The sequence below is a fragment of the Prionailurus bengalensis genome, chromosome A3, assembly GCF_016509475.1.
Source record: "Prionailurus bengalensis isolate Pbe53 chromosome A3, Fcat_Pben_1.1_paternal_pri, whole genome shotgun sequence".
Lineage (NCBI taxonomy): Eukaryota > Metazoa > Chordata > Mammalia > Carnivora > Felidae > Prionailurus > Prionailurus bengalensis.
In genome coordinates, this window is record NC_057354.1 from 67,793,956 (window position 1) to 67,812,475 (window position 18,520).

At 43.3% G+C, this 18,520-nt stretch overlaps 2 protein-coding genes across 3 annotated transcripts in view; both read left to right on the forward strand.

The window, feature by feature from the left end:
* Positions 1 to 7,439, forward strand: part of PPP1R21 (protein phosphatase 1 regulatory subunit 21) — a 64,025-nt gene extending 56,586 nt beyond the window's left edge. For both annotated transcript variants that reach the window (XM_043603335.1, XM_043603336.1), the window contains 4 exons: positions 79 to 195; positions 3,107 to 3,205; positions 4,154 to 4,282; positions 6,758 to 7,439. In XM_043603335.1, the coding sequence (XP_043459270.1) occupies positions 79 to 195; positions 3,107 to 3,205; positions 4,154 to 4,282; positions 6,758 to 6,787 (375 nt within the window). In that variant the 3' untranslated portion in view covers positions 6,788 to 7,439. The remainder of the gene's footprint in view (positions 1 to 78; positions 196 to 3,106; positions 3,206 to 4,153; positions 4,283 to 6,757) is intronic.
* Positions 7,440 to 13,348: 5,909 nt separating this feature from the next.
* STON1 (stonin 1) overlaps positions 13,349 to 18,520 on the forward strand; it is a 49,935-nt gene continuing 44,763 nt past the window's right edge. Inside the window, exon 1 of the mRNA XM_043603337.1 lies at positions 13,349 to 13,439. The gene's annotated coding sequence lies outside the window, so the exon portion shown is untranslated. The remainder of the gene's footprint in view (positions 13,440 to 18,520) is intronic.

Genomic DNA, 18,520 nt, shown 5'->3' on the forward strand with positions numbered 1-18,520 from the left:
TTGGAGTGATGGTAATCTTTTCTGGAACTGCTTCATCTCACTGGCATTTATTTAGTTAGTTATGTGTGCTCTGTTCAGGTTCCAGATGTGGAGTCTCGTGAAGACTTAATTAAAAATCACTACATGGCAAGGATAGTGGAGCTGACATCTCAACTGCAGCTGGCTGACAGCAAGTCAGTGCATTTTTACGCCGAGGTGAGTGGAGACTTAATTAGATTTGGGGGCTTTTTCCTCACCCTGTCAGCAATTAGGTCACTGTCCTGGTCTCCTGCTATTCATTCGAAGAGAGAAGTTCGTGTCTATGCATCCGTGTGAAGTTGGTTGGAGTTCATATTGGTCAGGCTGCATCCAACCCCACATCCTCATTTCAGTAAATAGGGACTGATTTGTCATTTCCAAATTACCGAAAGACAGTTGAGAGACTTATCAGTCACCTTTCCTATGGTCACATAACATATGTTTGGGGCATTATTGCTAGAGATTACTTGTTTTAGAGAATTATAGGCAGGTAGACGTTCACAAGTCAAGGAATTTTATGCAAAGAAATTAAAAAAATATGACTGGTTCTTTTTTTCCTAAGTGACAAGTTGTAGAAACGAGTTCCTCTAAATGATAAAATGAATAAGTGATAAAATCCTATAAATGATAAAATGTGACCTTTTTTAACCTTTGATATATAATCTTTTTGTTACATTTTCTTCTTCCCTAACCAAATAACTCATTTTCTTAGGAGAATTAGAAAAACCCTATGCAAGATACTCAATAACATCCTACACCAGTTCATTAATTAGAAGGTTGAGAATGAAGCAAGAAAGTGCAGCGATAGAATGGATGTGCTCAACCTATAAGAATACCTGTAAGGTCTCTCACTTAAAACTTTACACTAAAGGTCAGTTTTAGATGTCAGACAGAGAATTATAATGCTTTAAGTTGTTAAAGAAACTGAGGGGCGCCCGGGTGGTTCAGTCGGGTAAGCGTCCGACCATTGCTCCCAGCTCAGGTCTGGATCTCAGGGTCTTCAAGCCCCACACTGGGCTCCACTCTGGGTGTGAAGCCTACTTAAAAAAATAAATAAATTGTTAAAGAAATTGGGAAAGAAAAGACAACACCCAGTACTGGGACCTGACTTTGTGATTTTCTACTGTACTACGGAGATAGAGGGGTTGATAGGAAGCCAGTTGCTAGATGTGGAGAGGGACTTTGCTTCTTTTTTTCTTGCTGGAAGAAATGATGTGCCTAGGTCCATGCTGTTTACAAACCACCATTCCACACCTCTTTGATCAGTTAATAAGAGTGACTGCTTGCTGGGCTGTAGAAAATGGGGAGCACAGTGAACTGGCTGACCTACGCTGGTGCTGCTGTGGTGCTGAGCTTCTGAGGCCATGCAACCGTGTCCTTGTTTGGATCCCTAACTGCCTTTGGAGTTAGTGTCCCAGACTGGATTGTCGTCTTTCTGAGGACCCGTGCCTTGCAAATCTCTCCCTCTTTTTCAGGTTTGGTGCCGAGCACATAGTAGATGTTTGGTTAATAAATGGTGGTTGATTTGGTGGAATTCTCTTGTGAGGAATGAAATGAGTAGCTGGGGAGTGTTGGCTGTTTCATTTCCAAGAGATTTGCTTATCTTGGGAAATGTTTTCAGCACAATGTGATAACAACAATTTTTACATTGTCCTAGTTTTTCCTCGTCTGTAAACAGGAAGTGGTGAGCACTCCGTATGACTTTACTGGAATGGTTAGTCTGAGTGATGTCGACACAGATTCAGATGTGTCTCAACAGATCCTCCTTGTCAGTCTCGCGGCCTTATCAGAAAGTTTAGTGATCCTTTGATGGCACACTGTCTTTAAACAATAGTGAGAAACAGAATTTTTCTTTTTTCTTCTTGATGAGCTCTGTCTCTGGATAGCCCAGCTTTGGTAGAACCCCAGAGAAAGCAGCTGGGATCTTCAGATTCCTACACTGATTTCATATTCCCTGTAGATTGAGCCTAATCTGTAGCCTGGGACTGTAAAGCTTTTATTGTTCCTGTAATGTGGTCTCTATAACAGAGGACTTAAAACACGAGAAAATTGCCTTAGGATTCATATTGCAAAGTCAGATGCCATTGATAACTTTTTTTTTTTTAACATATTTATTTATTTATTTATTTTTAATTTTATTTTTAATTTTTTAAAATTTACACCCAAATTAGTTAGCATATAATGCAACAATGATTTCAGGAGTAGATTCCTTAGTGCCCCTTACCCATTTAGCCCATCCCCCCTCCCACAACCCCTTCGGTAACCCTCAGTTTGTTCTCCATATTTATGAGTCTCTTCTGTTTTGTCCCCCTCCCTGTTTTTATATTATTTTTGTTTCCCTTCCCTTATGTTGATCTCTTTTGTCTCATAAAGTCCTCATATGAGTGAAGTCATATGATTTTTATCTTTCTCTGACTGACTAATCATTGATAACTTTTGAAATAACCACTTCTGTTCTCATCCAGTTTGAGTATAAATGAATCCTGGGTAAATGTAAAAAACTTCTTAAGGGGCGCCTGGCTGGCTCAGTTACTAGAGCATGGGACTCTTGATCTTGGGGTTGTGAGTTCAAGCCCCATATTGGGTATAGAGATTACTCAAAAATAAAGTTTTAGGGGTACCTGGGTGACTCAGTTGGTTAAGTGTCTGACTCTTGATTTCAGCTCAGGTCATGATCTCATGGGTGATGAGATCAAGCACCCCTACTCCCCTCCTGTCTGGCTCTGTGCTGACAGCATGGAGCCTGCTTGGGATTTTCTCTCTCCTTCTCTGTGTGCCCCTCCCCTGCTCATATGCACACATGCACCCTCTCTCTCTCTCTTCCCCTAAATAAATAAATAAACATTTAAAAATAAATAAATTCTTAAACAACAAAAAACCCCCAACTTCTTAAGTTTTTGTAACCACTGGTTGTCAGGCTAGAGCTAGGAAAACCTTGGTGAGCTTGGGTTAGTAGATGTTTTTGCTTATTAAAGTGGTGAGAGGGACCACATCTTTCTGTGTCCTTCAGTGTGTGGTACAGGTCTAAAGTGAATTTGGTTTGGGGGAAATGCCCCCTGAGATAATGGGATGTTTTCTAATTTAACAGTGCCGAGCACTCTCTAAGAGACTGGCCTTGGCCGAAAAGTCTAAAGAGGCACTGACGGAAGAGATGAAAGTAGCTGGTCAGAACATCAGCAGACTTCAGGTGAGTTCAGAAGTGTTACCTACACAATGTTAATACGGTTTTCACTTAAAGTTCTTGGGCAGCAAAGTCAGCGTTTCCTTTCAAAAGTAGTAGCATTTGACCTGTAGACATGCATTTTTCTAACTCATTTTAAAGTAACTTATGTCAGGCAGAAAGTTGTGTATTGCTTCTTTCTCTGACTTGATTTTCTTTTGAATAGCTTTATAGTCAGCATTTCCTTAAATGATACTTATGTACCCCCAGTCCTCCCTCCCCATTCCCCGTGCTAATCTCCGTTGTGACGGGCTGTACACTTGCTCTGTTCACATGACTCTGATTCTTCTCTTTACCATTTCATAAAACTGACCTGAACTGAAAGGTGGGGCTGCAGAATATTCCTCCTTCCTCACTGGTCTGTTTTAAAAGCCTTGTTTCCAGAAAGCCTCTGTTAAATATAAACGTGATATAGGTAGAGAAAAAACACATTAGCACAGCAACACCTGCCCCCTCCTAATTTCAGATTAGTTAATCAGATTAGCTAGGAGCACAGGATTAGATATTTTCAGGGGCTGGAGCAAGCAGAGAGATGGGAAGACAAAGGTGCTTCCTCCAAGGAGGGTCCTGCCCTGAGGGCTGAGGGCCTTGAGGCTTGGGGAAAACCTGAGGAGAGTTGGAAAGACAATGTAGCCCTCTTGTTCTTTGTCACAATTTTATACCTGAGGTAGAAGGAAAGTCTTTTTGCAAAGAAATTCAAAACCTATTTTGAAGGCTGAAAAGAAGAAAAACTTTTCCCCCCATTTGTTTTAATTTTGTTAAGGCCTATGGCTTGTCCTTTATGTTAATTGATCAGATAGGTCATCTTGATAGGTTGCTTTTTTCAAATTTCTTTCATAAATGAAAAAAGCTTTGAGGTGGGTGACTAGGGGGGTTTTGATTTGTCTTTTTTCCCTCTGTTCCTTTGCCATTTAGGATGAGCTGACAACTACCAAGAGGAGTTATGAGGATCAGTTAAGTATGATGAGTGACCACCTGTGCAGCATGAACGAGACATTATCTAAACAGAGAGAAGAGATTGACACACTGAAGATGTCCAGTAAGGTAGGGAAGGGGAAGGAGGAGGTCTCTCACATACAGTATTTCATATGTAATATGAAGTATTTCATTGCTATGCATTTCAGGAGCAAAGGTTAAGAGATTTAAAGTATTTTTAAATAGTTATTCTTCACACAATTTGTCCTGTTATCCAAAAGTAAAATTCAGTTTCTTTGACTGAATTATAAGTTGAGAGGAGGTCTGACCTCTAAGGCCTTTAATAATACTGTGTCCTTTGATTTTGGGCATTTTTGGCATTCTTCTACTGTTTTATCATTTAGGGGGACTCTTTAGGCAGGTTATGATATGAATTGTTCTTTTTTTTTTTTTTTTAGTGTTTATTATTTTGAGAGAGAGAGAGAGCACGTGCATGGGGGCGGGACAGAGAGAGAGAAAGAGAGAGAGCGCAGGGCAGAGAGAGAAGGACAGAGGATCTGAAGTGGGCTCTGAGCTGACAGCAGAGAGCCCGATACCAGCTTGAACCTGTGAATTGTGAGATTATGACCTGAGCCAAAGTCAGAAGTTTAACCGACTGAGCCACCCATGAAACTAAAATGGTGCTGTTGAAGAGTGACCTTCTTTAGCAGATTTATTTTCATACACATCCATACAGCTAGGAATGTCTTGTCCTTTTGCAAAATTTTCTTTTGCTTTCATTTCCATAAAGCCACTGCTTGTCCAGTCTTGAGATCAACAGATATTAGTACTATCCTTATATTAAAGTGTATATCTGCATATCATGTCTCTATTGTTGTCACATAATGTATATATTCTTTTACCATGAAAGACAGGCTTTAGGAAGCCTCTCAGATACTTAGCATGTTTTGTAACTCAGACAATACTGTACCACTGCCAGGTGGGATTTACTGTCTCTAACCTGTGCTCTTTGAAATCTGCTGCTGCCTCTTACTGACCTAGCAGCCATTCCTTCTATGTGCTGCTAGCACTGGGGAGGAAATAGAAATGAACAAACTGTAGCTTTATTTAACATCAGCTAGTGGTGGTGAGGGCAGCATTCTGCTCAGTTGGTGTCTCCTTGGGAAATATATCCTGTTAGTGCATTGGCATCTGCATTATATAATACCATTTCTCGATGTAGCCTCATGATACTGTTTGGCCCCTGGCCGCTTTGGAGAAAGCAAGAGAATGTCTGTGATACTTTTCTGGGACATCTTGTGATGATGGTAACCAGACAGTGTGAGTTTGATTGTGGTTCTCCAGTTACTTTTGCTTCAGGAAACGAGCTCAGAGGTGATTGGTGGGGGTTGGTCCTTAAGTAATGCCTCCCTGTAACTCTTTTGGCCTCTTTCTTGGTGTTACAGGAGGGCAACAGCTAGCTCACAGGTTGATGGTAGAAAGCACATACATTAGTATGAGTATTATGAGAAAGCCTGTTTTAGCTCCTAACATTTGGAAAGAAGTGGCAGACTTCAGGGTGCAGAAGACATTTGTTCTGAATTGAAAGGGATGAATGTTGACTACAGCAAAGTTCATTGTCCCGAAGGTAACTGTATTGCAGCTACTTTAGCAGTTAGGGAATTTTCAAGTCCTCTCTGAACTTTTTAATCTAGTCCTTAAAATACGTCCTTAATGAAATGCTGAGCTTGAGATCCTTCCTCACGTTGTAGTTTATTTTGTTAACCTTTTTTTGATCATTCTGTGATCCCTGTATTTTGCCCCTTCACCCCCACCCGCCGTTTATTAGTAATTAAGGTTGCTATAGAATCATCTTACAGCTGAGTTGACAGGGTCTCCATTGGATACCAAGTAAACATCTTGGAACCATTTTGTTTGCTATCATCTTGTTATAAATATTTGTGTTCTGCAGGCATTTCCCACATACATGACAAAAATATATTTGTAAGTAATGGTTAAGTATAGGAATTTAGTTAGAATGTATTCCTAAAAAGTGAGCTTCTCCAGAAAGAAGTTCATAAAACTGGAAAGTCCAAATGGCCGTATGTGAGGAGATGGGGAATAAGGTAAGACATCTGCCCCTGAGTTTTCAGTCAGTATCTGAGCTTCCTTTTTCAGATGATCATTTCCACTGGGGCGTTAGTTGGCACATACTCAAAATTAGCATCTATTAAGACCTTTAAAAGGTATTTATTAAGCAACAAGGAAACATGTTTAGGCTAAGAACATGTTTAGGCTGAAATCATAAACTTCCTTGTCTTTGGATCAAAATGAATTTTTGAGGTTTGGTAAATCCAAGATAGCTCTGTTTTCTTTCTTTATTGCCGATTCTTAGCCCTCAGGCAGATAGGGGTCGTGGAGATAGCTAGTGGGGGAGCTAAAAGTGATCAACTGCTTTTTGATTACTGAATAAAAGTTAGCAATGCAGGGTTACCAGCTGTACTCTGTCTTGGAAGCTAAAGTTTTCCACAGTGAACTACGGCCTTCCAGAGAGCTTGGCCTGTAAACTCTGGGTTACTTTTCCAGAAGTCTGTGTTCTTACTGTTGATATTTTTCTTTGCACAGGGAAATTCTAAAAAGAACAAGAGCCGATAGTTTACACATAGATGGTTGGCGACTTCTTTCCAAAGCTGCTACTTTTGCGTGGAGCTGCAGGACCCAGACCGCTTGTCCAGTGTCCAGTGCCCAGTGCTGGCCACCTTCAGGGAGCTGGGCTGCTTTTGGACCTAGTAAACTAGTCAGTGTTGTAAATGGCCTTGAAACATTTAAAGTATATTTGTAACCAGTAATGCAAATACAGAATTTGATGTTGACAGTACAATGGACAACAATGTATGTATCATGGATATCGTAGGTTTCCTTATGCTGTTTTTACTGTGCACTTTTTAAAATTAGGTTTTAATTTCAGTATGTAAGAACAACAAATATTTTGTATATTTTCAAACTCAATTATATGGTAATCGATTTGGTATCTATGGAATAGATCTATGTTTCTGGATAAAATGCTTAAATTGTCAAACTGTCCTTCCTTCTTGCTATAATTGAAAGCAGTCTCCAGATTCTTTTTGAAGACTTATTCGTATTTTTTCTCTCTCTCTCTCTCTCTCTCAGAGGGAGTGGGTCTTGCAAACTTCAGATCTTGTGGGTTTATTATCATTGTCTTATTATCACAGCTCTTCAGTACCTTCTCTGTGTTGGAATAATAGCTTAAGGAAATTGATGTCAATAAATTCGTACTTATGTCAAACTTTCAGGCTATGAAAATTTGATGAAGGAAACCAAAACCTATGAAAGTATGTCTTACAAAATGTACAGAATCCTGACTTAGATATAACCTTTCTAATTCCCCAAATTGAACAATTGTCTGGTTTATCCCTTATTGATGTTTTGCGTTTTACCTTAACAGTACCTGTAACCATACTTCAGGCTCTCCTTGGTTTATGTCATCAACATTGTATCATTCCGGTATAAACCTCTGGTATGTCTCCAGCACTCTCTAAATATATTCTCCTTTTACCTGAGCTGCTTGCTCAAGCCCACTGCACCCCATGTCCAAGCCCCCAGATTAGTTCAGCTGTTCCTGAAGCCCCTCCTCCCTGCCTCCCTGCCTGCTGCATCTCCTTTGGGCCTCCTCTCTAGCCACCTTCCAAAATGCCTTATTCTGGTTTAGCTGAGAGTTCATCACCAGTTTCCCTCTGTGCTCAGCACAAAGGCCACCTCCTTGACCTCATGGCCTTTGCTGCCTGCTGTAGAGAGAGAGACCCAGGGCTCACAGTAATGACTTGTTTGGATCCTGCCTTGGGGACCTCTGAGTGAATCAGTTCAGTCCCATTCTGCCCTGCCTGTCCAGGCACGGGCCCCTTACCCCTTTCTGTTTTCTGTGACCTCATTTCCAGGTCTCTAACAGCTAAGCCAGCTGTTTTCACTGCAACTGCGCCTAGGCCCCCAAGCACTGTGGGAAAGAGATCAAATAACCATTCTGATTAGCTCCCTCATAAACTTAGGCTTTCCAGCTCCTGCCAGGCCTTCAATGCTCTGTGACAGTCCTTATGGTATTTCTAGTCTATTTCTATTCCTCCTTTGGAGGGTTTGGGATAGAGAAGTCCTTCTAGGTAGGGACTGCCTTTTTCCTCTGCTCACCACTGCAGCCTACCTCTCAAAGGACTTATCTCTTCTGTGTAAACCTCTCAGGGAAGGCCTGAGTGCCATGGGAAGTGCAAAGTAAGAGGTAATTCTAGTTTAGGCACGGAATTGGGAATTAGATGGTTACCTGAAGTCCATGTAGGAGTGAAACTAAAAAGAAAAAAAAGGGGGGGGGGAAGGTCTTTAATCATGCACTGCTTCCTGGGGAAGACCGAGTTCTCAGAAATGAAATGACATATATCCTACTTTCTCCTGATTATGTACTGCACGCTCACTGTTGAAAATTTGGAAGCAAGAAAGAGTATCAACAGTGCGCATCTCTCGGTAGAGATTCAGGTATTAACATTTTTGTTTCTTCCTGCCCTTTTTTCATGCATATGTGAAAATGTATGTTTTTAATCAAAATTGGGATTGTAAGAAATTCCAAGTGAAGAGAAAAAGGCTCTTTAATAAGAAGGGGCTGGTGGTTGGTTAGTCGGCTGCATAACTCAAGGGGGCACTGTTCACACGAGCAGCCCCTGGCTAGAAGACCCGCAGGCACAGCTGGAGAAACTGACAAAGGGCATGTGCCTTGTTGTATCATTTTAAATAGCACCCCTCATTATGTTGTAAGCAACACTGTTCATCTTTCAAGCAGATTAAACTGGATTCTCTACTGCTTTTGGTAAGAAACTCTCAGTGAAACTAACATAATTTTTAATAACATGACCACTTTCCAAACTCATTATCTGTTTAAACAAAACATAAAACAAAAACTCAGCCACACTGTTTCTGAACAAAAATGTGAGTAAAAATAAAAATGAGGAACCAGTTAGCTGGGAGAGCCACCAAAACAGGGAGCAAAAATATTCTTTCCGAATGTCTATGAATTAAAGCCTTCTTTATAATAAAAATCCTTAAACAGAAAAAACATGCGGTTTATAGTTTTGTTTTATGCAGCATTAAACCTGGGAGTCGCTTCTAGCTCTTAAAAGTCTTCAAACTCCTGTGTCACTTTAACATATGAAGAGAGCAACTTGGTTGCTGATGGCTATTAAATAATCTAATCTGGCAGAGCCACACTGACAAGGAAGTATCTGTTCTGTGATAGAGAAGGAAGCTGCTTTTCTCTGCTAAGGGCCATGTCCTCACACACCATGGTGATAAATGGAAAGCTTGTCAGTAGATGGTTGCCTGTGCCTTAAATTTTTAAGCAGTTTAGTAATTAGCTCCAAATTAGGAAATTAACTGGCAATCAAAGCATTAGAGCAGGAAAACCCATTATAGCTCTTCCCAGTCTTTGAAAGAAGAGGCTCTAGAACATCAGAGTAACTTTTCATACAGAGAGGATTAGAAGAATTGACTCCTGGTGGAAACAGGCTGGGGGCTATTGTCTCATTTGTGGGTGGAAACAGGCTGGGGGCTATTGTCTCATTTGTGGGTGGAAACAGGCTGGGGGCTATTGTCTCATTTGTGGGTGTAGGAGGCTCAAAAGGTGCCTCCCCCACCTGGAACCTTTGTGTTTGTTTTACCAGGAGCTTTAATCCGAACTCAACCCCACTCCTCCCTAAACACCAGTGGAATAGCTGAGTGGTGACATACCATAGCTCCAAGAATAGAAACTCCACAGTTCAGTTAACTAACGAAGAACAAAACGTCACTAACATCTTGCTCAGATGCTAAGGAATATTCTCTCTCTCCTCAGCTTTCGTTTATATCTTCAGGACACCTCTTCTGTTGTGTTCAACTATCTACATACCGTGTGCAATCATCATCATGTGTGCAGTCTCCCTGAGCAGCTACAGATGCTGGGAGGCAGGAACCATTCGTGCCTAGCCCAGTGTTTTGTAGCAGGTGGTCAAAATACTAATTGGATACATTTTAGGAAGCCGGCCAAAGAACTGGCCAACTGTAGCCCAAGCCCCACACCTAAGAGTGTCCCATCCCCAGGATAAAGGATAGCCAATCTCAGGCCATTCTGAAATAAGTGATCATCCCCGTAACTATCATTGATTTTTACATGTTCAGTGAGGATGTGTTTATCTCTGGAAATTTCTATCCAAAGAGTATTCAGGTTTCCTCATGGAGAAAGTTGTTTAAAAATAGTGTGTTCTTCAAACATCAGGCTTGAATGCAATCACGTAGGTAAAATAGTGGTTATTTCCCCCTGTTTAATCTTCACTTTTATTGAAGCCATCTTCTGGCTAATATTTTTTTTGAATATAGTTTTCCAAAAGCCCTCCTCCTATCTTCAATGAATGTTGTAAATAGTGACTTGTAAAGTTTTTAGAGAAGAATGTTTTTATCAAGCATTGAGGGCTAAGCTTGTCCTAAATCTGAAGTCCTTACTTTTCCCAACCACGTCCCCTTTGGGCATATCTGCAAACTGGTTTGGGTTTATATTAATTGATCCTGACTGCTTCATCTGATTTGAGTTTCGAGGAATTCCAAGTTAATCTACTAGGTCATATGTACAGACACTTTGGGGAGCCTTTGTTAAACAGCTTGGAAGTTTTAAATGATTTCCGTGGAAAAGCTGCTAGGAAAAGAAAAAATAAAAAGGAGAATGAGCTAGTCTGAAGGTCTACTTATTATAGAGCAAGGGAAAGAAAAGGAAGTGGAGTAAAATGGGGTAACAGTTGGTGATAGAAGGCTGTGGTAGTTTAGCTATTGAGGCCAGACTGAGCTGTTTACCATCAGATTTTGATACAAAGGGGCACTACCAGAAAGGATTTGGAAATATGTGGTGGTGTTTCAAGAAATAAATCTGCATTCATGAAAGTGGCAACCTTTGGGGCAACGCTGAGTCACACAGAAAGGGGAGGGACAGTCCCTTGTAAAATATAAATGGTTTTCAACCAACTATATTTGGTCTTTAGAAAATTATGGGCCTATAGTGTCAATGTTTCCACAGAGATTTCTTTCACTAGGTGGGCAACCTACTATTCAAAGCCACACTACTTATCCAAAGATGTAGAATTTAAAAGGTGCACTCAAAACTCTATTTAAATGCAACAATGATTGCCATTTGTCAAGTGTATTGTTTCCAGTATGAGCCTTTTCTTAAGTTGTTACCTGTGGCATTTTCTGAGATAGGCTGCTCCCACCTCCCCCCCCCCCCCACCCCCAAGGCCTATTGGCTTATTCACCAGACCTAGGAAGTTCAATTTGGAGCTTTAGCCAGAATGCCCAGGGTCAAGGCGTCCTTTGCTTCCCTTCCTCTGCTTCCCTCTTCCTTTGTTCTTCTTGCTCTGCACCTCTCTCAGCTCCTTACCAGAAGGTGGACTTGGGGTCATTACCTGTCTGGTTCCACAGAAGAGTCTCTGAAAAGTTGCCTATCAGGTGACTTCCTGTTCCCTAGGCTCTCTCTTCAACCCTTCAACCCTTGACCATCACTGGGATGGTAGCCAGAGGAAATAGGGAAAAGAGGAGGACCCGGTCCCTTTTTCTATTTGTTGAGGGTATTTTAAGCCTAAAAACCACTAGAAATTTCATCTGAGAATAAAAGTATCCTAAGTAGATCCTGTGGTGTGACTTCAGGCATGCCTGTGTCCTCTCTGAATGTAGTTTCAGGATGGTTTTTGAATACAATACTGAGTATCTTTTTTTATTTCACCCAGAACTCCAAGGTCAAAAACAAGCCTACACTTGAAAGAGCATTTAAAAGAGAATCACGTTGCTATGCCAAGGCAAGGATGTATCAAGGGAATTCCCTCATTTCCTTTCTACCATCCAGGCATAGCACTTCAAGTTGACATGTTCACTAGGGTCCCCTAACTTTTCTCCTTGGGCCCAAGCTCTCCCTTGCTGGATAGTTCATCTTTCAGAATGTTAGGTCAATATTCTTCAGTTGTCATTTTGAGTTCACAAGGGTTTACTAGTACCTACTGTATGCTAGGCTTTGGGGATCCAAGAGTGAATAGGACACCGCCTGGAGCAAAATATTCCTTTGCTTAAAAACATGTTTTTCCTGTTTCATGCTTTATGTTCCACCTTCCCATCCAAACATTTTCCACCTCTAAGCTTTCCAGTCTTGCCAGTATCCAAAGCACTAGACCCAGGGCCTGGAATGTCCTCTTTTCTCCCCTCAGTATCTGTTCAAACACCCCATCCTGGGGATGGGTATCCCTCCAGGATAAAAGGCACACAGGCAGATCTCCTTTCAATTCTTACTGGCTCCCAGTGAGGCAGCCCCACTTGCAAAAGAGGCTGAGCAGCCCAATGACTGACTTGCCTGGAGTCAACTCCTAGCAGGTGATGGATTAGGGACCAGAAGCCCCCTCTAACCTCTCCTGGGGAGACAAACTCCCCTTATCTCTTATGTCCTCTGCAGGCAGCACGTAGGAGGCATCTTTAAATATTTCCATCCTGCCCCATCCACACAGCTTGGCCCTTCACAAGCCATCCAGGGTCCTCCTCATAAGGACTGACTGTACCTTTCATCTTATCCTGACCAGTGCTGGTTCCACCTGAAGAGAAAAGAGGAGGCACTCAACAGAGACTTCAAAAATAATTCTTTAGTTCTCCTAATCACAAGAGAAAACCAAACAAAATAAACCAAAAAAATCTCTCAGTGGAGCAACGTGGAAAGCATGCCCACAAAGACACCCCCTCCTCCATCATCCCACCACCTAGAAATGATGACAAAGGCCCAGAAAGTGCAGGTTGGCCTCAGACCTGCCAAGGGTCCCAGCCATCTGCTTCAAGGGGGCTCACACACTCATATATACTGTAGCTCCCACACTCCCCTCCCCACCAACTTCTGCTGGAGGGAGCGTGTTCTCCCCTTCGTGGGGGCTGGAGACTCAGGGGAAGGAAGATGCGCCAGAGGGAAGAGAATGAGAATAGGACACCTGAAAAGACTTTGGGGGATCCAGGGCTGGAAAGAGAGTGGGGAGAGAAAGGGGGCCGGCAGGGTACGGAGAGGAGGTGGGGCGGGGACTGGAGTCCCCGCGCGGTGGCCGCCCCCTTCCCTCCCCGCTACTCCCGCAGGCTCCACTCCTGCTGGCTCCGGGCCCTCCCCCTCCCCCCTCCCCCCGGATCCCCTCCCCCTCCTCCTCCTCCCGCTCCTCCTCCTCCGTAGTGGATGGCGGCCGCCGGAGTCGGAGCCCCAGCGGCGTTGCGGGTGAGTGACCAGCCCCAGGGGACAGTCGGGCAGGCAAGGGGATCCTTCTCTGCAGGGTGGGGCCACACCTACTTGGCTGGGAAAGTTTGCGGGCGCGGAGCGCGCGCGCCCCCGGGTCGCGGGCATCTCCCGGGCTCTCTGGGCGCCGTGCGCGGGCGCCCCATCTCCCTCCCTCCGCCTCTGCCGCCCCCAGAGGCTTCCCGGGAGGGCCCCGACCGGGCTTCCCCTACGCACGTCGGCCCTGGGGCTGCTGGGACCTGGGTCCGGCTGTAAAGAGAAAACTCAAACAGCAAAGAAAATCCAGACACACTTTCGAGGGCGGGGGCGGGGGGCGCCTAGTAACCCGTGCGCGGTCCCGGCCTCCCCGACCTGAGTCACCCTCCCTCGGGGGCTGTGGATTCCCGCCCCCCCCCCCCCCCCCAGGACTCTCACCTGCCTTCTTCCTGGCTCGCGTTCTTCGTGCTGCAGCCCCTCCTCCGCCCCTTTCCGCGGGATGCTCTGGTCCCCCTGCCTCGGGCCACAGCTGGTGTCTCCGGCCGGCTGTCCCCTCCAGCTCTAGTAGGTGGTGACCCAGGACCAGCGGCCGCTGTCCCCTCCCAGCTCTAGTAGGTGGTGACCCAGGACCAGCGGCCGCTGTCCCCTCCCAGCTCTAGTAGGTGATGACCCAGGACCAGCGGCCGCAGTCGGAAGGGGCCTCCACACTTGCCCCAGCATTTCCTGCAGGAGTGACAGTGACGTTCACTGAGATTTGGTGTTGGGTCCCCTGGACTCACAAACTCTCCCTTGGTGGGTCCAAGGGGAAATTAAAATATATTCCTACTTAGGCTCTATTTAGGTTTTTACTATTTGTGTTGGTTGAACTTTTTTTTTTTTTGGTAGCCTTTCCTCCTATATACTTTCTTCCATTAATAATGTTACTTCATATAATTAACCTTTCTAATTCCGAAAAAAAATTAAATTAAAAAAATTTAAAAATAATAAAGAGATAAAAAGAATGCTTGCTAAAAATACTGAGCAGAACTTGATCTTTGGAAAATAAAGACTTCATTCCACACTTAACTGCTGTGGGAGATGGGAGTTCAGTGTGGCTACCCCACACTGTTAGGCCTCCCCCAGGCCAGAAGTTGTAATTTGCCTGACACAAACCGCAGTGTTTGTTGGCGTTTCCCAGGCTGGCTCCCCATCTCTCTCCCAACTCCCCCGCTCCCGCTTTCTCATAAACAGTTGTGAAGACAAACAGTGGAAGGCGCTAAAATGAGTAAGACCACAAAGAAGAAAAACAGCCTTGCTTATTTTATTCCTGAGGCTGTTGCTGTAGCTTGGCTCCGATTGGGTGGAACAATGTTTAGTTCATTTGTGCGGTTTTATGTCGGTTCTCATTATGGTTGAATCAGTGTTTCCATGACAGGCTTAGTTCTCTGGGTGCTTAGAAGGAGCTCGTTAATTCTCAGATGGGTCTGGACAGATCGAGTCTGGAATTTGGAGGGATTTTGTTTTGTTTTGTTTTGTTTTGTTTTAGGGTTTGATCTGGGTTGAGATGGCAAGCGTCTGCCCACTCACTCAGAACTGGAGGGAGGTGGGAGGGAGCCTGAGCTGAGGTTTGCGTCCACATGACTAAGAAGAAAACACTTCCCTGAGGGGTGAGCTGTGTGAGCAGGATCACAGGGGGTGTTGAACACTTATTGTCTTTAGGGAGAATGCTCTTCTTAAGAACTTCAGCCGTTTCTGTTTCTATAAGAACGCTAAATGTGGTTGTAACAAATGTATTAGGATCAAGCTCTGAACAACTTGTCAAAACAGGTCAAAGTGTTGAACTATTTGGAAATAAAGATTTCTTTTTTTAAGTTTATTTATTTATTTTTGAGAGGATGCGAGCTCGGGGGAGGGGCAGAGAGAGAGAGAGAGAGAGAATCCTCTCTGTCAGTGTGGAGCCAGATGCGGGGCTCCAACTCACAAACCAAACTCATGAACTATGAGATCATCACCAGAGGCGAAATCAAGAGTCAGATGCTTAACCGACTGAGCCACCCAGGCGCCCCTGGAAATAAAGATTTCTTAAAAAAATTTTTTCATTGGAGGGGCGCCTGGGTGGCTCAGTCTGTTTAGCGTAGGATTTTGGCTCAGGTCGTGATCTCATGGTTCATGGGTTTGAGCCCCACGTCGCGTCGCGTCGCGTTGGGCTCTATGCTGACAGCTTGGAGCTAGGAGCCTGGAGCCTGCTTTGGATTCTGTGTCTCCCTCTCTCTCTGCCCCTCCACCACTCGTGCTCTGTCTCTTGCTCTCTCAAAAATAATAAACATTAAAAAAACTTTTTTTCACTGGAAATAAAGTTTAGTTTAAAAAGGATGTAAATTCATATTTCTCCACTGATGCAGTTTGATAGTTCCCCATTAGTATGAATTAGTTAGGTTTTACTGTGGTCTTAAAATGTCATTGATAAGTAAGTGTTGTTACTTTCATTCAAATAGAAAGCCTGTAAGTTTTGAACTTGTTTGGCTCTGTTGCTTAGGAAAACAATGCACGCAGATAAAAATCTTTTGTCTCTTCCTCTTCCTGAGGATTTTTAATACCGTATTTAATGCCCTAGAGGTCAGCCTTATACTGTTGGGAAAGAAATTGCCTTTCTGCCTTGTTTAGCTTCTGTGCCACCTCATGGAACCTTGAGAGGTTTGGCATCAGACACCAATGTTTGCTGTGTAGCCCAACAGGCCCCTCTGCATGATGGGGATGAATGAAGGCCAGTAAAGTGAAGGCTAAGGAGCGGGTCATCTGGATGGTAAGATGAAGCCTGCATCCCCAATTAGCCGATAGAAAGCAGCCAGTTATCATCTGGGAGGGTCAGATGAATTGGAAATACATGAAGTGTGGGGCCTGCAGAGAGGAAGAAGGGCAAGGGTTGTTAAGAAGTAAAATAGCCCAAAGGGCTATGATGTGGCCTTTAAAAATCGTATTGTACAAGAACACTGACTTACATAGAACATGCTTAGGGTACGGTGTTAAGTTTTAAAAGCAAGTTATGAAATAGAAAGTACTATAATCTCACTATTTGAAAATACATCAAAAAAATACTGGAATTACAAACATCAAAGTGGATGGTAGGATTACAGGTGCTTTTGAGGGTTTTTTTTTGTGCTTGCCAGTATTTGTCAAGTTTTTGCAGTAGTAATAGCTAACATTTATTGAGTATAAACCACTTGCATATAGTGTTTCATTTTAAAACTCTGCGAGGTAAATACTGTTATTATTCTCATGAAACTGTTATTCTCATAAAACTAGAATCAGAGGGGTAACTTGCCAGGGCTGCATGGCCTCTGTGTACTAGAATGAGATCTTGAATTCAGGTCAGTGACCAAAGTCTATGCATCTTAATCACTGCTGTCTACAATCTTCCTGCCATGTATTCTACATTAAGAAAGAAAATGTAGAAAAGGAAAGGTGAAGTATTTTGTACTTTAGTAAGAACTAATGTTTTGGTTAATTGTAAAATGTCTCTGCCTCTCATCTTTTCTGTGTCTCATTGTCACTTCTCTTTGGAAGTCCTTGGGAATTGCTCCAGACTTAGCCAGAGGTAGCTCACCTTCCCAGAAGAGTCAGCTGTACCCACAAAAGGTATCTAGAATTCCTCTGAAGCTTCCCAGGCAGCCTGGAGTTCCAGGAACCCCTGGGATTCTGGAGCAGTCCTGGTAGAAGGCAGGATTTTTAAAGTAGATCAGGCATGTTATGTTTTCAAAGCTCTGTCCACATGGGCTTTCATTGTTCTTGGCATTGTCAGGGGAGTGTGATGGCTAGGAAGATCCGGGGAAAGCTCCCAGGCTCGCTTTTGCCTATGTGTTATATGGTGTGTCAGGATAGGTAGGTCATGGATTTACCATTGAACAGGAAAGAAGAGCTTATTATGTCTTGATGCTTATTACTAAAAAGCACAGCAATAAACAATATTTCGGAAGCCTGGCTGTGTGAGTGGTTCCATGCATTGGCAAAATGAACTGGTTTAGTGGAGGTGGAAATATAAAGCGTGAATGATTCTGGGGGTGGTTTGGGAAAAAATACCCACATCCTGTACCACAATGTACCCTCAAAAGGAGCCAGGCCCCCCAAGGTCACCTTATCCATCTTCCTCCTGGAAAATACCTAAAGATCCACAGAAACTTGGGCTTTTCTAAAAACATGGTCATTCAAATAACACACCTTTAAGTAGGAGGCTTTATCTCTTCTATTCTTCAAGGAAGAGATTCTGGAAGGCTGATACTTTTTTTTTCTTTGTTTTTAAAGTTTATTTATTTATTTTGAGAGAGGCAGAGATAGCACGAGTGAGGGAAGGGCAGAGGGGGAGAGGGAGAGGCAGAGAATCCCAAGCAGGCTCTGCACTGTGAGCGCAGAGTCTGATGTGGGGCTTGAACTCACTAACCCATGAGATCCGACCTGAGCCAAAACCAAGAGTTGGTCACTTAACCGACTGAGCCACCCAGGTACCCCAGGAAGGCTGATGCTTCTAAAGCAACTTCTTATTGGAAAAAAAAAATTGTAGGAGTCAAGGACCCCTTTCCCAAATTATCACATTCAGACCAATGTCCCAGATCTTGTATCCCATTAACTATATGGGAAAGGTCTTCCTGGTCTCAGTGTGAGAAACAGTTCTTGTGAGCAACTTGGCTGTTTTGTCTTGTGGATGCTGTGAATCCTTTAACTGATGTTTCTCACTTCTTATTTGGCTAAAAAGAAGCACATAGCCAACTTAGTTGCCTACTTCTCACACGTGTGTAGGACTTTATGGCCTGTATTTTCAATAACTGATAATGTTATTTATTAGACACCTCCTATTTCCTACCTTTACTTTTCCTGTGGTCCCACTTTCCTCACCTACTTTATAGGCACATCTCCGAGATATTGCAGATTTGGTCTGGACCACTGCAGTGGAATGAATATTGCAAAAAAGTGAGTCAGATGAATTTTTTGGCTTCCCAGTGCATAAAAAAGTTATGTTTAGGGGCACCTGGGTGGCTCAGTCAGTTAAGCATCTGACTTCGGCTCAGGTCATGATCTCACGGTTTGTGGGTTCAAGCCCCTTATCGGGCTCTGTG